Source organism: Chrysochloris asiatica, unplaced genomic scaffold, assembly GCF_000296735.1.
Source record: "Chrysochloris asiatica unplaced genomic scaffold, ChrAsi1.0 scaffold00032, whole genome shotgun sequence".
In the NCBI taxonomy this organism is placed as follows: domain Eukaryota; kingdom Metazoa; phylum Chordata; class Mammalia; order Afrosoricida; family Chrysochloridae; genus Chrysochloris; species Chrysochloris asiatica.
In genome coordinates this window covers 833960-856530 of record NW_006408550.1, presented here as the reverse complement: position 1 = coordinate 856530, position 22571 = coordinate 833960, and the positions used below count along the sequence as shown (strand labels likewise).

The window sequence follows — 22571 nt, the reverse complement described above, 5'->3', positions numbered from 1 at the left end:
AGTGTGACCAAAAGGACCAAAAACAGAAGTGATAGAAAAGCAGAAACAAAAACCACTACTCGAAAACAAAAATAAAACCATAGCTGTCTGACCAGTGGCAGGAATAAAGAGTCCCACCGAGGTCAACTTTAGGGCTTGGTCCCAGAGTCAGATGTCATAAGAATCTGCCAAAGGGTCAGTCCATGGGACCAATAGGGATCCTCTTCTCTGTGCCGTGGGAAAACTGTGGGCTCAATGCTGGATCCTTTGGGGGTACGCGCCCACCCGTCTGAAGGTGGCCGGGCTAGGCAGAGAGGGCACGACAAGGTAGAGGAGGAAAAATGTGTAGAATCCCACACTCCTCTTTTTTCAAATGTGGCTGTGGGGGTTTCACTGTGTCAGTCTGGCTGTGGCCCCGCCCTCTGAACACAGTCCAGGCGGAAGTACTCCACAGGCAGAGTCCCGAGTCCTAATCCATTCGAGAATTGCAGTTTTTCCCTTTATACAGTGATTTTTCCACCAGTGGGTGTGGGGAAACTGATGCCCTGCACCTTATACTAGACTCAGAGCTCTAGAGCAGCTCTGTAAAACTGCCTTCTCTGGATTTTTGGCACCTCCCCCATGGAGCTCATCCTACCTGACCCTGCTTGTCCCGCCTCCAAAACTGGCAGACTGTTGTCTCTTAATCTTACACTCCTCCCAGTGTCTTCCCCTGCATTTATCTTTTTTTTTCTTGTTTTTCTTTTTAAACTTTTTATTGTGAATTGAATGAAGGTTTATAGATCAGATTATCAGTTTTACATATATTTCGTTTCTTCTCCTTGATTGCAGTCTCCTTAAATGTAGCATCATTTATCATATTTTCTGTGTTTCATGTTTCCATTCCTCCTTCTTTCTCAATCCTTCTGAACTTTTTCCTTGGGTAAATGCTGCTCTTTTGTTGAGCATAACTCAGTAGTGTTGTATCTCCCCTATATACCCATGGATAGCTTGACTGAAAATTGAACCACAGAGGTGAGACCCGGCCTGGTCCTTTTTATGATTTTGAGTTTTACTCCACATTTTCTCCTACTCTATCCAGAAATTTCTAATGTGATCCCTTTCACAGAAATTGCTTATAGTAGCTGAGCAGGATCTAGTTTTGTTTTCAGGTCCATTAGTCCACTGAACTCATTGTTTCCAAGTGTCTTCAGTTTTTATCACTGTTCTTTCCTCTAGTTGGGGATAGATCACGAGTTGCACCCTAGGTGGCCACTCGTGAGCTTTTAAGATTCCAGTTGCTACTCACCAGAGTAGGATGTAGAACATTGTCTTTGCGGACTGTGTCCCCTGAGACTACGGTTCTGAGCCCCCAGACCCAGTAACTCATTCCTTCAAGGTGTTTGGTATTGTCTAAGAAGTTTTCATAACTTTGCCTCCTGTACACTCCACCACATTTCTTGGCTATGCTTGAAGTAAAGGTAAATAGCCATCCACATATATCCTGTGTCAAACCTCTACATTGTTGTTGTTGTTGTTAAGTGCTGTCGAGTCGGTTCCGATCCATAGCGACCCTGTACTGGGTTTCCGAGGCTGTAAATCTTTACGGGAGCAGAAAGCCTCATCTTTCTCCCATGGAACCGCTGGTAGTTTCAAACTGCTGACCGTTTCATAACCACTACGCTACCAGGAGCAGCTGGTGAGCTTGAACCCCTGACCTTTCAGTTCAAACAGCTTTGCAGTCTGGCGCATTAACCCCCTGTGCCACACCGTGACTGTATGTAGATTACCATTATGCAAGATTGTTTATATACAAGTGTTTAACTCTGTTCCCTGTAGCTCTTCTAGCTCTTCTTGCACTCCTCCAGGTGGTATCTTCTGCCTTTATCATTTTTTTGCCGACCTCCCTCTTACTGTATGTTACCTTCCCTTTCACCCAGCCAAACTTTTGCCTTCTAAAATTTCTTCCTAAATTGTCTGGTATCTTTTTATGATTTCAAGGCAAACATGCACGTCTGTGGTTCTCACCACCCTTCTGAGCTATGGTGGTGTTAGTTACTGTGGAGTTGATTTTTTTTCATGGTGAACCATAGGGGTTTTCAAGGCTGTGACTTTTTAGAAGCAAAGCCCTAGGCCTGTCTTCTGAAGCACATCTGGGTGGGTTCAAACGACCAACCTTTTGGGTAACTATATTTTTAGCTGTCTACTGCATGTGTCTGGAGTCCCTGGTATGGCACTGTGGCTAATGTGCTGGACTGCAAAGTCGTTTGAACCTTCAAGTTCACCAGTTCCTCCTTGGAGACCCTATACAGGGTCGCTATGGGTCAGAATCATCTCGACGGCATTGAACAACAACAACTGTGTATTTCTAACTTGATACTGAACTAGCAGTAGTAGTTATACATGAGAAAACCTACATATGGATCAATACTACAAGTTCAACAAACGAAACAATGGATGAATTCTTTAAAAAAGAATTTTTTTTTTAACCCGTCCCCACTAACCTTTTCTTTCTCTGATAGTCTCCATTATGACTAATCATATGTGTGGCTGTAATAGGATAAGCACTGGATTGCTAACCACGAGGTCAGTGGTTGAAACCCACCAGCTATTCCTCAGAAACCTTGTGCAGAGTGACTGTGAGTCAGAACTGACTTGATAGCACTTAACAACAACAGCAAGATAGACGTGTGCTTGCTCGCTATGCAAATTGTAAGTTCCTTGGAGGCTAGTATCTTTTCATGTTCATCTTGGTAACTCAGCAGTTAAGCACTCAACTGCTGGTGAAAGGTTGGTGGTTTGAAACCACCCAGTGGCTCTGTGGAAGAAATACCTGGTAATCTGTTACTTTAGAGATTATAGCCTAGAGAACCTTGTGGGTCAGTTCAACTCTGTCACATGGGGTCACTATTGATAACACTTTCTGTCACATGAATTCACTGTTGAGAACATCTAATAACAAGAAGTTACTTGGTTTAGCGCAAAGTTAAATTCCCTCTATCAGGTACGTAGTCAAGAAACCTGGAATTATCTTTGACGTCTTGCTCTATTTAACCTCCCATTTTCAGTTTATCACTTAACATGCCGTTGAATGTTTGTGAAATTCTTAGTGGTACTGTCTTAGATTAGGCCTTTGTGTATGTGTATATATATATACACACACACACACACACATATACATGATTGGACTTTGTTTTGAATTTTTTTTTTTTTATTATAAAACAAGTTTATTTTTGCACAGCTGAGGCATCTTCTGTTTATGCACAGGGAAGGAATAAGAGAAAACCCTAGATATTCAACCCCTTGTTCCTCTTGTGTTACTGCAAGACCCTTAGCAGCATCACAAAGTGCTTCAGCTTCTTGCTTCAGCACCTTTACTGGGGGTCAAACATGTTGGGATCATGAAGAGTCAGACTTGCACCAGCTGTTCACAGTTACCCAGCCTCCACAGTGGAAATGACAGATTTCCAGGGTCAAGAGATGACCTGTTCCCAGAGTGGGACTGATGGAAGGTGAGCACAAGAACCATCTGGTATTTAGTCAGCTGCAGCGAAGCCTGGTGTAGTGTTACTTCCTTTGCTGCCTGCTTTTTGCCAGAGAGGACAGGCCTCTTGATCACAGTGCCCCAGGGCTAACGTCTCCAAAGGGAGGGCCTGTGAGTCTCTACTTGTGCTAACACCCGGCCAACATCCTCAGAGTGGCACTGTGCAGCCTTAGCACCCACATGTGAGCTTGCAACTTCAGACAGCCCATGATTCTAGTCCATTGTGCAATGGCAGAAAACTTTCTGGCTGTCCAGGACGGGTTATACTTATATAAATGGCCCCAGGGTTGGGATGGAAAAAGCTCCCACAAATACTGGATAATCTCACGTGGGACTGAGCATAAGACTGGACATTGGTGGTGCTGGTGGTTGTGTGCCGTTGAATTGTTTCCCACTCATAGCAACCCTGTATAGAGTTTCCAAGGCTGAAAATCCTTGTGAGAGCAGAAAGCCTTATCTTTCTCCCACAGAGTGGTTGGTTGATTCACACTGTTGACCTTGAGGTTAGCAACCCAACTTGTAACCCACTGTGCTAACAGGACTCCTTGGAATGGACACTGTTGTTGTTGTTAAGTGCCGTTGAGTCAGTTTTGACTCATAGCGACCCTGTGTATAGGATTTCCAAGGAGCAACTGGTGAGTTTGAACCAGCAACTTTGTGGTTCAAGCTGACCTTGCAGTCCAGTGCTTTATCCCACAGCGCCACACCAGGACTCCTGGAGTGGATACTTTGTAGTTGTTGCATGCCTTCAAGTCAATTCCGACTCATAGCGACCCTGTATAGGGTTTCCGAGGAGCAGCTGGTGAGCTTGAACCGCCGACCTTGCAGTTCAGACGGCTTTGCAGTCTGGTGCATTAACCCACAACGCCACACCAGGACTTAGAGATACTTAAAAGAAACCTACTTGAGGCTCTGGCAGGACTACATGGGATCAGGTGGCATCACCTCCCTCAGTTCCCAGCCGCCAACCTTTCTTGAATATTTAGCATACTTCCTTATTTGTTCCTCTGGCTCTGCTCCAGAGATATGCTGGTAAACCAGCTTTAGAGAAAATAGAAAACATCTGTAGTATTTGCTCATCTCCATGGTGTAAATACTTTCACCAGAGTCAATTTTAACACCTACATGTGATATCAGCTAGTTCACAAAATTCCTGAAAATTTGACAAATGGCTGGAGAGCTGATGTGAGCCAGCTCCAGCACATCACTGCGTGTCTAATCCCTTTTCAGTTCTCCTCCACACTGCTGCCAAAGTTAATCTCCTAAAACCCAAAGCTGACTGTGCTCATTCTTGGCTTTAAAACCTTAAATGGGATCTATTCTGACCCTTTTAAATGTCTTACAGGACTCTCTCCAAACTGCCACCAACCTTCTTTTGGAGTCTAATCTATCGTTTAGCCAAGCATACACATTCTGTGATCTAGGACAATATTTCTCTTAGTTCTCAAAATATGACATGGCATTTGCTGCCTCTAAACCTTCCTTCCCACCATTCATCTGTCAGTTTGTCATACTGTAGTGGCTTGTGTGTTATTGTGATGGTGGAAGCTATGCTGCAGGTATTTCAAATACAAGCAAGGTCACTCACTCATGGTGAACAGATATTAGTTGAACTTCGAGAATAAGAGACTGGGGAATCTTACCTCTGAAAAGGACTTGGCAATCTACCTCTGATTGGTCGGTGAATACTTTAGACAGTAAAACATTTTCTTACATAGTGGATGATGATCCTGATAGGTTGGAAGGCATTCAAAATAAGACTAGCAAAGAGCTATTTCTTATAAGTAGAGTCAATGAGTAAAGCTTCAGGGCTTTCATTTGCTGATGATGGATGGCTCAGAATAAGAAGACACAACTGCAGACATTTATTAATAACAGAACATGGAATGTATGAAGAAAGAATCCAGCAAAATTGGAAGTTGTCAAAATGAAATGGGCAAAATTCGAGGTATTATTGAGCTGAAATGGGCTGGTATTGGCAATTTTGAATCATACAATTGTTATGTGCTGTACTGTGCTGGGAATGACAGATTGAGGAGGAATGGAATTACATTCATTGTCAAAAATAACATTTCTAATCCTGAAATACAGTGCTGTCAGTGAAAGAATAATATTTATATGTCTACAAGGATGACCAGTTAATACTACTATTATTCAGATTTATGTATCAATTACTAATGTCAAAGATGAAGAAACTGAGGATTTTTGTCAAATTCTACAGTTTGAAATGGATAAAAAATGTAGTCTAGATAAACTAATTATTGGTGATTAGAATATGAAAATTGGAAACAAAGAGAAAGGAATGGTAGTTGGAAAATATGGTTTTGGTGATAGAAATGAAGCCAGAGATTGTATGATAGAATTTTTGCAAGATCAATGACTTATTTATTGGAAGTACTTTATTTAACAATATAAACAGTCACAATAAGTATAGATTTCACAGGATGGAATGCACAGGAATTGAATAAACTACGTCTATGGAGACAGGCAATGGAGCAGCTCAGTATCATCAGGGGCCAGAGGCCAACTGTGGACTAGACCATCAATTGCTCATATGCAAGTTCATATTGAAGTTGACAAAAATTAGCCCATGAAAGCCGAAGTACAAGCTTGAGTTTGTCCCTCCTGAATTTAGAGATCATCTCAAGAATAGGTTTGACACACTGAGCACTAAAAACTGAAGACCAGGTAAATTGTGGGCTGACATCAAGACTATCACTCATAGAGAAAACAAATGGTCACTAAACAGACAGGAAAGAAAGAAAAGACAAAAGTGGATGTCAGAAGACAGAAGAGACTCTCAAACTTGCATTTAAATATAGAATAACTAAAGAAAGTGGAAGAAATTATGAAGTAAAAAAGGGTAACTCAAGAAGACAAAATAAAGTATTACGAGGAAATGTGCAAGGGATTGAGTTAGAAAACCAAGAGAGAACACAGTTGACATTTCTTAAGCTGAAAGAACTGAAGAAAAAATTCAAGCCTTGAACTAAGATACCGAAGAATCCTTCAAATACAGACAGACAAAATTTTAAATGACTCAGAAAACGTCAATAGAAGATGGAAGGAATACACAGAGTTACTGTACCAAAAATAATTGGCTAATGTTTAACCACTGCAGGATGTAGCATGTGGTCAAGAACCCGTGGTATTGGAAGAAGTTCAATCTGCACTGAAGGCATTGGCTTCAAGAATTAAAATGTTTCAGCAAACAGATGAAGCGTTGGAAGCACTCGGTGGTCTAGTCCAAGAAATGTGGAAGACTAACTGATGGGAGGAAACTCATATTTGTGCCCATTTCAAAAGAAAAGTGATTCAGTGGAATACAGAAATTATCGAACAGTATCATTAATATTTCTTGATTTTATCATTAATTTTACTTGAATAATAATATAAATTCAAGTAAAATTTTGCTGAAGATAATTAAAGAATGGTTGCAGGAAGCTGCCAGAAAGTCAAGACACGTTCAGAAGAGGACATGGAATGAGGGATAACATTATTGACGTTAGATGGATTTTATCTGAAAATAGAATACCAGAAAGATGTTTACTGGTTTATCTTGTTGATACAAAGACACTTGACTATTATATAACAGACTGTGGAAAACATTGTGAAGAATGGGAATTCCAGAACGCTTAATTGTGTTCTTGTAGAAAAAGAAGTAGTTTGAACAGAACAAGAAAGTATTGTGATTTTAAGTCATGAAAGGTATGTATCAGAGTTACATTTTTCATCATACTTATTCAAACTGTATGCTGAGCAAATAATCCCAGTAACTGGGCCATCTGAAGAAGAACACATCAAGATTAGAGACAGGCTCATTAACAACCTGTGATATGCATACAAATGACACAACCGTGTGTGCTGAAAATGAAGTGAACTTGAATTCCAAACTGTGAACTTGGACAAGTTATGTGACCTCTTTTTTCCTGTCTCTTCCTCTGTGAAATGGGGAAAGCAATAGTTCCAATTGGGTTGTTGTGAGGATTGAATGAGTTCTGTATGTATAAATGGTTTAGACCAGTCCCTGGGACATAGTAAACTTTCAATGAATATAATGACTTTTCTGCTAAAACACCCTCCTTTTCCATCTCATAATTACAGAAGCATTTACAACACTTCATATAGGTAGACCTCAGAATATATGTGTTAGCTATGTTTACAGTTGTTCTGTCATTTAATAATTGTGGTTTGCTACAGTTCAATTAAGGACTTTTTCTTATTTTTTCCCCCAGAGTGTTATAGTGACTTCTTAAATGAAGATTTTGATGTAAAGGCTTATACTTCCCAATCTATTCATCAAGCTGTAATTGCCGAACAACTTGCCAAACTTGCCCAAGGAATCAGTCAGTTGGATAAAGAATTACACTTACAGGTAATTCCAAACTTCTGAATTGTACAGCTAATTCAGTCTAAAATAATACTTGAACATTTTTATAATTTTATTGTAGTTTAATCCAAATGCAGATTTACATGAATAAATGCCCACATTTCTAGTGTATATTTTTCAAAGTACAGTTTTGAAAATTTTTCTTTGTAAATTTTTGAATTGAAAAATGAATATATCCATGTTTTCAAAATGCCTTATTCATACTTTTCTTTCACTATCTAAACTAATGATCAGAGAGTATAGTGTGCAGAAAATAGGATGTTTCTGATTAAGATAATAGAAAATCAATTTTGGAAGTAGGATAGTGTGAATAAGAAAAATTGGGATGTTCACCTTGGTAGTTCATATATAATGATCACACATTGTAGCATTGCTGAAAATACAGAGTTGATAAATGTTTGCATGGATAGAATATAATATGGGAGTTAGGAGACAGGCCCTAATCTCACTTGTGCTTGTAACTTTAAAACTATTCTAATGTCTGTGAGGTTTAAATCTACCCAGTGAATTGCAGTGAATAAAGGGAAGAAGAGATTGGAAAAGATGATCTTCTATAATTCTATAATTTTTATAGGGTGATGTTATGGTATAACTAGTGTTACCTTTTGTCTGAGTTGTTGTTATGTGCCGTGGAGTCGGTTCTGACTCATAGCGACCCTGTACAGGGTTTCCTAGGCTGTAAATCTTTACGGCAGCAGAAAGCCTCATCTTTCTCCTGCAGAGCTACTGGTAGTTTCGAACTGCTGACCGTGAGATTAGCAGCCCGATTTGTAACCACTACCCTACCAGAATTACTTAATAAATATTTAAATGCATGGAACACATTTTCTAGCTCTACATTGACTCTTAGACCAGTAGTAGACACAAAGAGAAATAATAACAGGCAAGTAATGGCTGTTTTAAGTAGAAGAATGCACAGTGTTTATGGGAGCAGGGTAGACTACATTTAACTCTACCTATGGCTGTTGGGTTCTGGTATAGCGCTGTAGGTTAAACACTGGGCTGCAATGTTTTTTGAACCACAAAGTTGGTGGTTCAAACCCACCAGCTGCTCCTCGGAAACCCTATACAGGGTCAGTATGAATCAGAACCAATTTGATGGCACTTAACAACAATAATAACAAATGGCTTTTGGGTTATCATCTTTTTTATTTACAGATTGTCTTCTTTCAGGATCCACTTGAAATTCATTCATAGCCATTTATGCATAACATTTTTTTTATACCTAGCATATAATAACTTCTCTGTAAGAATCAAGAAATGTGGAGAAATTGCCATCCTCATCAATTGTTGGTAGATTTATAAAATGTGCAGCCACTGTGGAAATTCTCAAAAACGCTAAACATGGAATTACCATTTTGTTGTCATTAAATGCCATTGAGTCATTTCTGACTCATGGAAACCTTGTATAGGATTTCCAAGCAACAGATGAGTTTGAACCACTGACCTTGTGGTTAGCAGTTTAGTGCTTATCCTATAGTGCCATAATTGCTCAACGATGATACTTGTAGGGATATGCTGAAAACACTTGAAAGCAGGGGTGCAAACAAATGCTTTGTTCACTAATACTCATTGCAGTGTGATTTGCAATAATCAAAAGGTGGCAATAACTCCAATGTCTATCAGTAGATAACTGAATAAACAAAATGTGGTTGTTGTGGATTGAACTGTGTCCTGTCAAAATGCGGCTTGAAGTCCTGGCCCCTTTACCTGTGGATATGATTCTGTTTGGAAAGAGGATTTTCTTTTGTTATGTATGGGATTGTTGGTAAGTGCTATTAAGTTAGTTCTGACTTATGGTGACCCTGGATAGGATTTCTGAGGAGTGGCTGGTGGGTTTGCACCACCAACCTCATGAAGTCCTGGTGTGGCACTGTAGGATAAACACCGCACTGCTAACTTGCAAGGTCTGCAGTTCAAACCCACAAGCCTCTCCTCAGAAACCTTATACAGGGTTGCCATGAGTTGAAACTGACTCGACAGCACTTAACAACAACATGTATAGGGTGGTCTTATACCTGATAATTTTTGAGTTATTAAAAGACCAGATTAGAAACAGAGATACACACAGAAGGAAGACTAATGCCAAGGAAAGCCGAATGATGCTAAAAAATGCCAAGTAACATCCAGGGCTACCAACAAGAAAGGACTCTTCCCTGGAGTGAATACCTTGATTTAGACTTTCTAACCTTCCAAACTGAGGAATTCTTATTCTTTAAAGTCTTCTGCTTGTGGTATATTTTGTTAAGGTAGCAATAGGGTAACTAAGGCAGTAGACATACAATGGAATGTCACTCAACTATAAAAAATGAAGTTCTGACGATATGGATGAACCTTCAAAACATTATGCTAAATGAAATCTTTCTGACACAAAAAGACATGTATCATATGATCCTACTTACATGAGTAGGCAAATGCATAGAGACTGAGTTTATTAGTGGTTACAGGGGGCAGGTTGGAGGGAGAAAAGGGAGCTACTGCTGAAGAAGCAGTGGGTTTCTGTTAAAAAGTTTCTCTGGAGACTGCTGGTGGTGATGGTTACAGATGAAAGCTAGGGTCCCAGAAGCTCCTGTTGTTTCCTCCCATGTTGGTGTTAAAGTTATGCCACTAGAAGTCTGGTGACTGGAGCCATCTCTCTGGCCATCGTCACAGCTGTCTCTGAATCCGAAGCCACAGCATCTTGCTTACTAACCGCAACAGTACTAGGAAGATAGTGCTCATCTTTCTTCTGTCTTGAAAATCCATCTATTTGGTGGCAAGTGAGTATATGAAAGAATAGTTTAGGCTTTCAAGCCTTCAAAGTATTACCACAAAGCGGGGGGAGGGGGAGTGAATAGAGAAGAATCAAAGTAAAATAGTCTTGTTGGAATGCATACACTGATGACCAAGTTAAATGAGTAAAATACAGATATCTGTAAACCTTTAGGAAGACATTATTTTAGACCGTTACTTAAACTATATTAGAAAAAGACTTGATTGGATGTTCCTGAGATCTGAAACCAGGACGAGGAGTATACACAGGGCTTCCAGTGAATGAATCCTTACTGGTGAGGACTTCAGCTTGTATATTAAATGCAAAACTTCATTGGATTCAGGGTACAAGATAATGAATTTTGCATTATTCTAAAGCTTTGCATGGTTTTATGGTGTTCTTAGCAGTGTCTTGCATGTGACTTGTAACTAGTTTTGTTTTTGTTTTGGGCACTCACACTGTCCTAATTTTCATAAAATATTGATATTCTTCAGGGCAAACATCCTGTTATGACACTGGGAAGCTGGAAGCAGAAAGAGTTCGGAGATAGGTGGGCACCGACTCTGCTTTCTCTTTTCAATTAGGGTTATGAACTAAGAGGAGCTGATGTTTGAAACATTCTTTAAAGGGAAAACATATATATTGTTATTGTAAGTTCTTTTAGTGTGCTGAATAAACCTGAATAATGGAGTGACAAGAATTGTCATTTAAAATTTTTTTTATATCTCTCGCCCATGCCATTAAAACAAGGGTCTGGTGAGCACCGTATCTCCTCCTACTCTGTGTCACTGTCTCATTTTCACTAGAGTCTGTATTCTTAACTAAAGACATCATGCACTTGAAATGTGTATGTGTTCCTGCTGATAATCCATCTCAAATACAGTTTCAAAACGTGCAGTTTTTTCTTTAGTTTAGTAATCCCCCCACCCCACAAAATCCTGATATACAGAGAGAGGCCTTCAGTTCTACATTGTACTTATGGAGAAAAAATACCTAATGTTTATTTAGAGGAATTGTTCATTTTTTATTTTGATTTTCAGGTTGTTGCAAGACATGAAGATTTACTGGCACAAGCAACTGGAATTGAGTCTTTGGAAGGTATAATTTAATTAACAGATTATTAGAGCTAGACCAGGGATTGACAGATATTCTATAAAAGGTCAGATAGTAAATATTTTAGACAAACTTTGAGGCCAAAATCTTTGTTGAAGCTACTCAGCTCTACCATTGCAGATTGAAGAAAGCCAGACAATACATACATGAAAGAATGTGGCTATAAAATGAAACGTTAATAAAATTTGTGGCATGTCATATGGTATTGACCCCTGAGCTAACCTATTGTTGTTGTTAAGTGCCATCAGTTGACTCCGACTAATAGCGACCCTGGCACCTAAGAACAGCATCGGGTTTCTGAGGAGCAGCTGGTGGGTTTGAACTGCTGACCTTGTGGTTTGCAGTCCAGTGCTGATCCTACAGCGCCACATCAGGAGTCCATATATATATATGAGTTCAAATCCTTGCTCTGCCATTTACTAATTGTGTGACTTTGTGCAAGTTACTTAACCTTTCTGTGCCTCAGTTTTTCCATCTGTAAAATAAGGGTATTAGTATGTATTAACACTGTGTTACTCTGAGGAGTAAGCTAATTAGTAAAATGATTAGAACAATGCCTGGCACTTATTCAGTGCTCATATAGATGTTTGTTAATTAAAACAACAAATGAGTTTGTGGAAATAGGTATGAGTTCTTTCCTTATTTTCACCTTTTTTGGAATCTTTCTTTGCAACTCTTCAGTGAAAGTGGAATAACAGTACATTGGATTTTCATTTTTATGAATCTTTTTGTTTTTGTTGGGTTAACTCTTTTATGGATTTTCCATTCTCTCTTGATTAAATTGAAGTATATCTCATAAATATGGAAAGTTGGTATTGTATTTTATGTTATTGTATTATAATTACTGTTATTAATCATTATACATCAAAAGAAAACTAAGTGGTTTTTCCCTATGTTGATGAAATTCTCAGACGGTGGATATTGTTTTTCTATGATGTAATATTTTTTAATGCTTCCCCCAGTACTTCTCATGCAGCTAAAGGTATTAGCTTATTGATGTCTTAAGCATACTGAAAATACTAAGAAAAATCTTAGTTTTAAGAATACTAATTTGACTGTTATTTGAAGATCTGGGATAGATATCAGACTATGTTCTTGAGAAAATTAAGAGTCTTTAAGTACTGGTGTGTGGCGCTGTAAGATCAGCACCAGACTGTGAACTACAAGGTTGGCAGTTCGAACCCACCAGCTGTTCCTCAGAAATTCTATACTGGGTCACTCTGAGTCAGAACTGACTCAACAGCACTTAACAACAACAAAAACAAGTACTGACTAGGAGTCCTAGTATAGAACTGTAGGATAAGCACTCGACTACAAAGTTGCTTTGAACTGCAAGATCAGCAATTCAAACTCATCAGCTGCTCCTCAGAAACCCTATGTAGAGTTGCTGTAAGTCAGAACTGACTTGACAGCACTCAATAGTAAGTACTGACTGGCTTTAGTGCAGGAGAAATGAACCAACCATCCTTCGCATAGTACTGTCTACTTAGATGGATTCAATAATTCATTGTAATGGCCACACAGAACTCAGAGACAATACTCACAGTTATGGGGTTTGTTAGGGAAGTTAACAGGTTACAATTCAGGGTCAGAAATGCTCAGGGCACAGTTGCTCCACTTAGGACAGCCTCTTCTTAGCCATGCACACAGGCAGGCCTCTCTCTGTTTGGGCAATGTCACAGAACTTTCTCAGGGCTGCTAATCAACATCCACAGACACTCCACTCCACCATAAGTCTTAGTCTAAGGACACTTGGCTCATCTTTGTTGGATAGCATATACAGCTTCCCCAGTTAAGTACCTGGAGGCACCCCTCTCTGCAAGCAAGTCTCCTGCCCATTCAGCTTTAGTGGCTCCATGGGCTGGGAAATCCACTGCTCTGCCTGGGGTTCTGGCTCTTGGATCTGCTGCTGCTGCTCTTCTGCTACTCCTTCAGTGTCACAGATTTTTGTCTCTGGGTTAAGAAAGTTCACTGTGCAGGAATCTCTGGCTCCAAAGGACATGCTCCATCCTTGGTTCTTATTCTTCATGATAATGAGATCCTCCCTTCTGCTTCTTAGATGGCTCATTTTATACCCAGTAGGATGGCAACACTGACCAAATACAATTCATCCTGTTAACAGTAACTCCCAGCTTAATCATATAATCCATCAGCGTCTTCCCTCAACTTTTCTTCCCCTAACCCATCAGGAGAAAGTTGGTTGTTGAGAGTTTATGCAGACTATGCCTAGAAGGTGCATTAAATAGCTTGCTACACCTCACTTAGTATTAGAAATTAACTGTGATTTTTGTTTCATAGTAATTTATAGGTTTCTGTGAAAAAATAAATACTACTTTAATGGTAACATTTAAAAACATATGAAAAATTTCCACTTTAAAAAATGTGTAAAGATGGTATGGTGAGATACATAGAGTCCGATTAGTTACCACAACGGAAATATTTCTCATGTATTTTGTTTTTTATGTGCATTTTAGTTCTATAATATGCTTCTTGTCCCCAGAATGCTCTTTAAGGATTGCATTTTAAATACCCTATTAAACTGAGTTAGAATGACTGTCCATTAGGTGAGTTTATAGAGTACGAAGGAGTTCTGGTAGCGTAGTGGTTATGAATTGGGCTGCAAACTTCAGGGTCAGCAGCTCAAAACTACCAGCTGTTCCCACGGGAGAAAGATGAGGCTTTCTGCTCCCGTAAAGATTTACAGCCGCAGAAACCCTGTACAGGGTCGCTATGGGTCGGAACCGACTCCACGGCACATAACCTACACCACCACCATAGCGTACAAAGACTGGGCTTTTCTGGTTCATAGGATAATCTCAAAATCTTCAGATGATTTGAACATAAAAATCAAAAGTATAAATTGATTTTATTTTAGCATGTTCATAGTTCTAATATGTAATTAGTATATTGGAGATGCTGAAAAGTAAGTGGGATATATATTGAAAATATTGAATATTACCCCTTACTTCTGTTTCATCTACTGTTTTCTACATATCTAAAGTAAAAGTAGTTTGGAGGTGCATTTATTAAACTTATTTTATTAGAATAAATATTGTCTATTTTATTTAATATTCAATTAAAATAAATATCAAAAATTGAAGCCATAGTAAATTTTTTGCTTCTAGAATTTTCTTTGAGATGATACAGAACATAATTGAATTATATCGAATTAAATAGAAGTCCTAGTGTGACTGTAGGATAAGTACTGAACTGCTAACCATAAGGTCAGGAATTCAAGCCCCCTCTTTGGAAACCCTATACAGAGTTGCTATGAGTCAGAACCAACTCAATGGCACTTAAAAACAACAACACATAGAATTGACCCATTTTGTTTAGCACCACTAGTCATCTGTCTGATGGATCTTAGCTGAAAGCAGAGAATATCAGAAAGATACTGAGTGCGCAAAGGCTTTTGATTGCGTAGATTATGACAAACTATGGACAGCATTTGTGAAGCATGAGTATTCTGGAACACTGAATTGTGCTCATGAGGAATCTGTACATGGACCAAGAGGCAGTTGTTCGAACAGAACGTGTAGACACTGGATGTTTTTAAAAAGGTGTATGACAAGCTTGTATTCTTTCACCATACTTATTCAATCTATATGCTGAGCAAATTATCTGAGAGGCTGGGTTATATGAAGAAAAACGTGGCATTAAGATTGGAGGAAGACTCATTAACAACCTGCGATATGCAGATGATACAACTTTGCTTACTGAAAGTGAAGAGGACTTAAAACATTTACTGATGAAAATCAAAGAGCACAGCCTTCAGTATGGATTACATCTCAATGTAAAGAAAACAAAAATCCTCACCACTGGACCAATAAACAACATTCTTATCAATGGAGAAAAGATTGAAGTTGTCACTGACTTCATTCTTCTTGGATCACCTATTAACACTCAAGGAAGCAGCAGTCAAGAAATCAGACGACATATTGCATTAGGAAATCTGCTGCACAAGACCTTTTTAAATTGTGAAGAGCAAAGATAGCAGTTTGAAGACTAAGGTGCGCTCGACCCAAGCCATGGTATTTTCAATAACCTCATATGCATGCAAAAGCTAGACAGTGAATAAGGAAGACCGTAGAAGAATTGATGCTTTTGAGTTGTGTTGGAGGAGAATATTGAAAGTGCTATGGGCTGTTAAAAGAGCCAACAGATTTGTTTTGGAAGAAGTGCAGCCAGAGTGCTCCTTGGAAGCCAGGATAGCCAAACTTCGTCTCTCATACTTAAGACATTGTCAGGAGGGACCAGTTGTTGGAGAAGGGTATAATGTTTGGTAAGGTGGAGGGTCAGAGAAAAAGAAGAAGACCCCCAATGCGATGGATTGGCAGGTGGCAGCATCGATGGACTCAAGCGTGGCAACAATAGTGAGGTTGGCCCAGGATTGGGCAGTGTTTCGTTCTGCTGTGCATAAGGTCGCTATGAGTCAGTACTGACTCCATGGCGCCGAACATAACACTACAGTCATCTGTCAGCTTGTTGTACAGTGGTGGCTTGCATATTGCTGTTAAACTGGTTGGAATTGACTTGACAGCACTTAACAACAACAAGAAGGGCAAAATGGAGTCCTAGTGTGGCACTGTGGATTAAAGCGCCAAACTGCAAAGCCATTTGAACTGCAAGATCGGTGGTTTAAGTTCACCAGTTGCTCCTCGGAAATCCTGTACAGAGTCTCTATGGGTCGGAACTGACTCGACGGCACTTAATAAGAACAACAACAATATGGACAAAGTACTGAATGATGCAGAAAGCATCAGAAGAAGATGAAAGTAATACAGTCACTGTACCCAAAAGAAATGGTTGCTGCTCAACCATTTCAAGAGGTAGCATGCTCAAGAACTGACAGTACTAAAGGAGAAAGTCCAAGCTGTACTGAAGGCATTTTCGAAAACAAAGCTCCAGGACTTGATGGAATACAAATAAAAATATTTCAACAAACTGATGCAGCACTGGAGGCACTCACTCATCCATGCCAAGATATTTGGAAGGCAGCTACTTAGCCAACTCATTGGAAGAGATTCATAGTTTTATTCATTCCATAGAGGCGACCTAGTGGAATGTGAAATAATCTAATAATATCATGAATGCCACTTGCAAGTAAAATTCTATTGAAAATAATTAAGAAACGATTGCAACAGTACATTGATAGGGAATTGCTAGAAATTCAAGCTGGATTCAGAAGAGGATGTGAAACTAGGGATATAATTGCTGATGCCAGATGGATCTTGATTGAAAGCAGAGAATACCAGAAAGATGCTCACTTGTGCTTTATTGACTATGCAAAGGCTTGCATCCATGTATATCATGACAAACTATGGATAGCATTGCAAAAAATGAATATTCTAGGACATTTAATAATGCTTATGAGGAATTTGTCTTTAGACCAAGAGGCAGTTGTTGGAACAGAACAAGAGGATGCTGAATTGTTTAAAATCAGGAAGGGCGTGTACCAGGGTTGTATCCTTTCAACACCCTTGTTAATGTATATGCAGAGTGAATAATATGAGAAGCTGGATTATATGAAGAAGAACATAGCATCAGGATAGGAGGAAGACTCATTAACAACCTGTGATAGGCAGTTGATACAACCTTGCTTTTGCTGAAAGTAAAGAGGACTTAAAATACTTACTGTGAAGGTCAAAGACTACAGTCCTTTGTATGGATTACACCTCAGTGTAAAGAAAACAAAAATCCTCATAACTCTATCAATAAATAATGTCATGATAAATGGAGAAAAGATTGAAGTTGTCAAAGACTTCACTTTGCTTGGATCCATCATCCAACACTCATGGAAGCAACAGTCAAGAAATCAGGCAGATCTGCTCCAAATTACCTCTTTAAAGTGATCAATAGCAAAGGTATCACTTTGAGAACTATAGTGCACCTGACCCAAGCCATGGCATTTTCAGTTGCTTCATTTGCATGTGAAAGTTAGACAATGAATAAGGAAGACTTTAGTATAATCAATACATTTGAATTATGCTGTGGAGAAGAACACTGAAAGTACCAGGAGAACAAACAAATATGTTTAGGTAGAAGTGTTACCAGAATGCTCCTCGTAGACTTGGGTGATGAGACTTCACAAAGTATTACCAGGAGGGACCATTCTCTGGAGAAAGACATCATGCTTGGTAAAATGGAGGGTCAGTGACAAAGACGAAGATCCCCAATGCGATGGATTGACCCCATGGCAGTACCAATGGACTCAAACATAGCAACAATTGTGAGGATGGCTCACAACCATGCAACATTTTGTTCTGTTGTTCATAGGGATGTTATGAGTCGGAACCGACTCTACAGCACCTAACAAGTACATTTTGTTTCAAAAGGGTGCTTCCTACTTATTTATTCATTTATTTTAAAAAGTTAATTGAGAACTTGCTCGGTTCTGTTATTGTTGTTAAATGCCGCCCCGTTTTGCAATTCATAGTGACTCTCTATAGCATTTCCCAGTAGTGGCTGGTGGGTCTGAACTGCCGAACTTGCTGTTTAAACCAACTTTACAGTCCAGTGCTTGTCCTACAGTGCCACACCAGGACTCCTACTAGATTCTAGGCAGATGTAAACATTTGGCAGATTTCTTTTCTTTATGGATGTTGATGGGGATGTTGATGGTGAGATAGACAAGAAAACATGTACAAATAGATAACTTCGGATATTTGTGAATCCTACAAAGAAGCTTAAGCATTAATGGGGTATAGGTAGAGGTGTCTCTTTTAAGCTAGGATAGTCATAGGATAACATTTGTGCTGAGATCTGAATGATGAGAGAAGTCATCATGTGAAGACCTGGGAAGAAAAATGTTCTGATCTGTGGGAACAATAAATTGAAAGTAGATCTCCTGTTTGAGGAGCAGTAAGGTGGTCAGTACGAGTTTAGGGAATAAGGGAGAGAATTATAGTGAGAACCTTGGAAAATAATTTTTTCTTTCTTTCTTAATGTGATAATAATCCATTAGAAGATTTAATCAGGGGTATTATGTAATCAGATTAATGCTCTAAAAAGTTTACTCTGGTGGCTCTGCAGAAAAACAGCTTAGACAACTGTTAGGGTTGTTGAAGTTGATTGTGTCTTGGATCAAATTGGTGACTGTACACAGAGATAAGTGAAAGCGACAAAATGGAGAACTAGCTAACAGGATTAACTGATCTCATATGAAAAGGCTGAGGGAAAAACATTACCAAAAAAGACTCCTAGAAACTTGCTGTGAAAATGGAATAGAAGATGGTCTGAGTAACTGAGATGGGCTAAACTGGAGGGGACTGTGATTTTTGATGGTGGTTGAGGAGTTGTCAGACAAGTTCTCTGGCCTCATCCGTTTGAATAGGAGAGTTCTGGGCTAGAAATTTTTTGTGTGTAGTGTGTTTGTATTTGTTGTTAAGTGCTGTTGAGTCAGTTTGAACTCTTAGTGATCCTATATAGGGTTTCCTAGGAGCAGCTGGAACCGCCAACCTTGTGGTTCAAACTGACCTTTCAGTTCAGCGTATTAACCCACAGCACCACACCAGGACTCCATGTTTGTAATTTGGAGATATAGAACATTTATATATATTGTGTGTGAGTGTGTGTGTAAAATTAGTGTAGCGTATGATGACTTGGAAGGCTAGAGAAGAAAATATTTTAGGGAGGAAGTTTTGTCATAAATTTATGTCATAAATTCCTGAGATTGAAGTTGTCAAGGACTTCATTCTTCTTGGACTAACTATCAACACTCATGGAAGCAGCAGTCAAGAAATCAAACGATGAATTGCATTAGGCACATCTGCCGCACAAGAGCTTTATAAAGTGTTAAAGAGCAAAGATGTCATCTTGAAGACTAAGGTGCACTTGACTCAAGCCATGATATTTTCAATAACCTCATATGGATGCGAAAGCTGACAGTGTATAAGGGAGATCATAGAAGAATTGATGCTTTTGAGTTATGGTGTTGGAGGAGAATATTGAAAGTGCCATGGGCTGCCAAAAGAACCAATAGATCTGTGTTGGAAGACGTGCAGCCAGAGTGCTCCTTAGAGGCCAGGATGGCCGAACTTTGTCTCTCATACTTCAGACATATTGTCAGGAGGGACCAGTCGCTGGAGAAGGATATCATGTTTGGTAGGGTGGAGGGTCAGAAAAAGAGGAAGACCCCCAGCAAGATGGATTGGCAAAGTGGCATCATCAATGGGCTCAAGCGTGGCAGTTATGGTTAGGTTGTCCCAGGATCGGGCAATATTTCGTTCTTCTGTGCATAATGTTGCTATGAGTTGGTACCGACTCGATGGCATCTAACAACAACAACAACAACATGTAATTAATTACCTAGTGTAATTAGTGCCATTAGTGGGAAATAATAGTATGTTATAGATAGAGTAGCAAGAGAATCTTTAATTAATTGGAAGGTTTGCAGAAACTGTTGCTCTGAAGAAGTGGTTTATAAGCTGAGCCTTGAAGGAATAGTAAAAGTTTATCAAGTAGGAGGGAGCACTGGTGGAGCGATGGTTAAGTGCTTGGCTGCTCAATGAAGTAAGTGATTCAAACCCAGCAGCTGACCTGCTTCTGTAATAGTTAAACCAAAAACTGAACTCATTGCCATTGAGTCTGTTCTGATTAATATCAACCCTTTATAGGGTTTCTGAGTCTATAAATCTTAATGGCACAGAGAGCCTCATTTCTCCTGTAGAGCAGCTGGTGGTCTTGAGCTGCCAACCTTGTGTTTAGCAGCCCAATGCTTAGCCCACATTGCCACCAGGGCTCCTTCTGTGATGATTGCTGTATTAGAAATGTGGTAATTCTCGTGTATCCTATAGGATCACTATGAGTTTGATCACCTTGATATCATTGTTGTTATTGTTGTTGTTATGTGCCATGGAGTCGGTTCCGACTCATAGTGACCCTGTACAGGGTTTCCGAGCCTTTGAATCTTTACGGGAACAGAAAGCCTCATCTTTCTCCCGCGGAATGGCTGATAGTTTCAAACTGCTGACCCTGAGGTTAGCAGCCCAATTCATAACCACTATGCTACCAGAGCTCCTTGATATATCATAGGGGTTTGATTATCCAGTAGGAACCTTAGAGTTGTTAGGTGACATCAAGTTGGTGCCAAGTCATAGAGACCCTGTGTACAACAGAACGAAACACTGCCTGGTTCTGGGCCAACCTCACAGTTGTTGCTGGGCTTGAGCTCATTGATGCTGCCACTTTGCCAGTTCATCCTGCTGGGGGCCTTCCTGTTTTTCTCTGACCCTCCACCTTACCAAACATGATATCTTTCTCCAGTGACTGGTCCTTCCTGACAATATGTCAGAAGTATGAGAGACTAAATCTGGCCATCTTGGTCTCCAAGGAGCACTCTGGCTGCACTTCTTCCAACACAGATCTGTTTGTTCTTTTAGAAGCCCATGGTACTTTCAATATTCTCCTCCAACACCAAAATGTCAAATGCATCAAACCTTAGAGGAGGGGTTGGTTTTTCTAGGCAAGAGTTGGTTATTCTATTCTGTGGCAGAAAGCCGGGAGCCAGAAAAACAGCCTTAACAGGACTAAAGAGCCAGGACCTTGTAGCCCAAGCTCAGGTGTTTAACTCAATATAGGAGCGAAAGTTAGATCATGGATGGATTTGAAGTAGCGGAATAGTACAATACAATTTTCACTTTAAAAGAGCATTCAAACCTCTTTTATTTTATTTTATTTTTTTATAAAGGTTTTTAATGGTGGAGAGGGAGTAGGGGTCACAGTGGACAGGGACCTGCTCAGTCCTTCTTGGCAGCCGCTTTCCTCATGGTGTCCAGGATGTTGCTGAGCTTTTCTCTCTTCCTGTTGGTGTGGATGTGGGTCCCCACCCTTTTCTGGATGAAGTTGAGTGCCCGCTTGTCCTTAGAGACTTTGAGCAGTTCCATGGCCCGGCGCTCATAAGGCACAAAGACACACCCCTCCAATATCATGTCCCGCACGAACTTGGTGTGCTTGGCGAGGTGCCCATGGTGGTGGCTGTGCCTGGGCTTGCTCTCATTCTTGGTAACTTTGTGGCCCTTGTTGAGGCCAAAGGTCACAGGGTAGCACACAGCCATGGCTGCCTTTGTTCAATGGCTGCTGCGGCGGAAGGCTCAACCTCTTTTTAAAATTGTATAAAATACACATTATAACGTTTTTTAATTGCCCATTTAAATCATTTTAAGGCACACATTCCCTGGCATTAAACACATTTACAATGTTATACAAACATTATTACTATCTAGTTCCAGAACCTTTTCATCACACCACACCCCTGTGGAAACCTCTACCCACGGAGCAGCTGTGCCCCATTTCCTCTGACTTCTTTCGCGGAGCGTGGACTAGAGGGGAGATTAGATAGATGCTTTTGTAATGGTAATGTTTTTCATATTTTGTTTTTTCTGTTTTGAATCCTTGTCAATTTGTAAAGCTAAGATCAACTGCCCCCTGTTTTTCTAGGTGTTCTTCAGATGATGCAGACAAGAATTGGGGCCTTACAAGGAGCTGTTGATAGGTATTCATTGTTCATTTTGTAAAGAAATGCATTGGAATGATCTTAATCCCTGACTACTTTGAAATTGATTTTATTCTTACACTACTCCTCCCTCCTGTTTTTTTCTTTTAGGATGAAAGCAAAAATTGTTGAACCGTACAACAAAATAGTAGCCCGCACTGCACAACTAGCAAGACTTCAGGTGACTTCTCACTTTTAATTTCTTTGTACTTTATTATTTGTTTTGTTTTGATAGTAGGCAGATTTCAAGAATGTGAGTGATGAAGAAATAGGGAGTGGAAATGAAATATGACGGAAGAGGGAAAAAATACTAAACAGTCTT

General features: G+C 39.7%; 1 protein-coding gene across 1 annotated transcript in view; it reads left to right on the top strand.

Moving 5' to 3' along the window:
• COG5 (component of oligomeric golgi complex 5) overlaps positions 1–22571 on the top strand; it is a 343779-nt gene that overhangs the window by 6540 nt on the left and 314668 nt on the right. Inside the window, exons 4-7 of the mRNA XM_006859350.1 lie at positions 7738–7877; positions 11685–11742; positions 22195–22249; positions 22361–22430. Of these exons, the coding sequence (XP_006859412.1) occupies positions 7738–7877; positions 11685–11742; positions 22195–22249; positions 22361–22430 (323 nt within the window). The remainder of the gene's footprint in view (positions 1–7737; positions 7878–11684; positions 11743–22194; positions 22250–22360; positions 22431–22571) is intronic.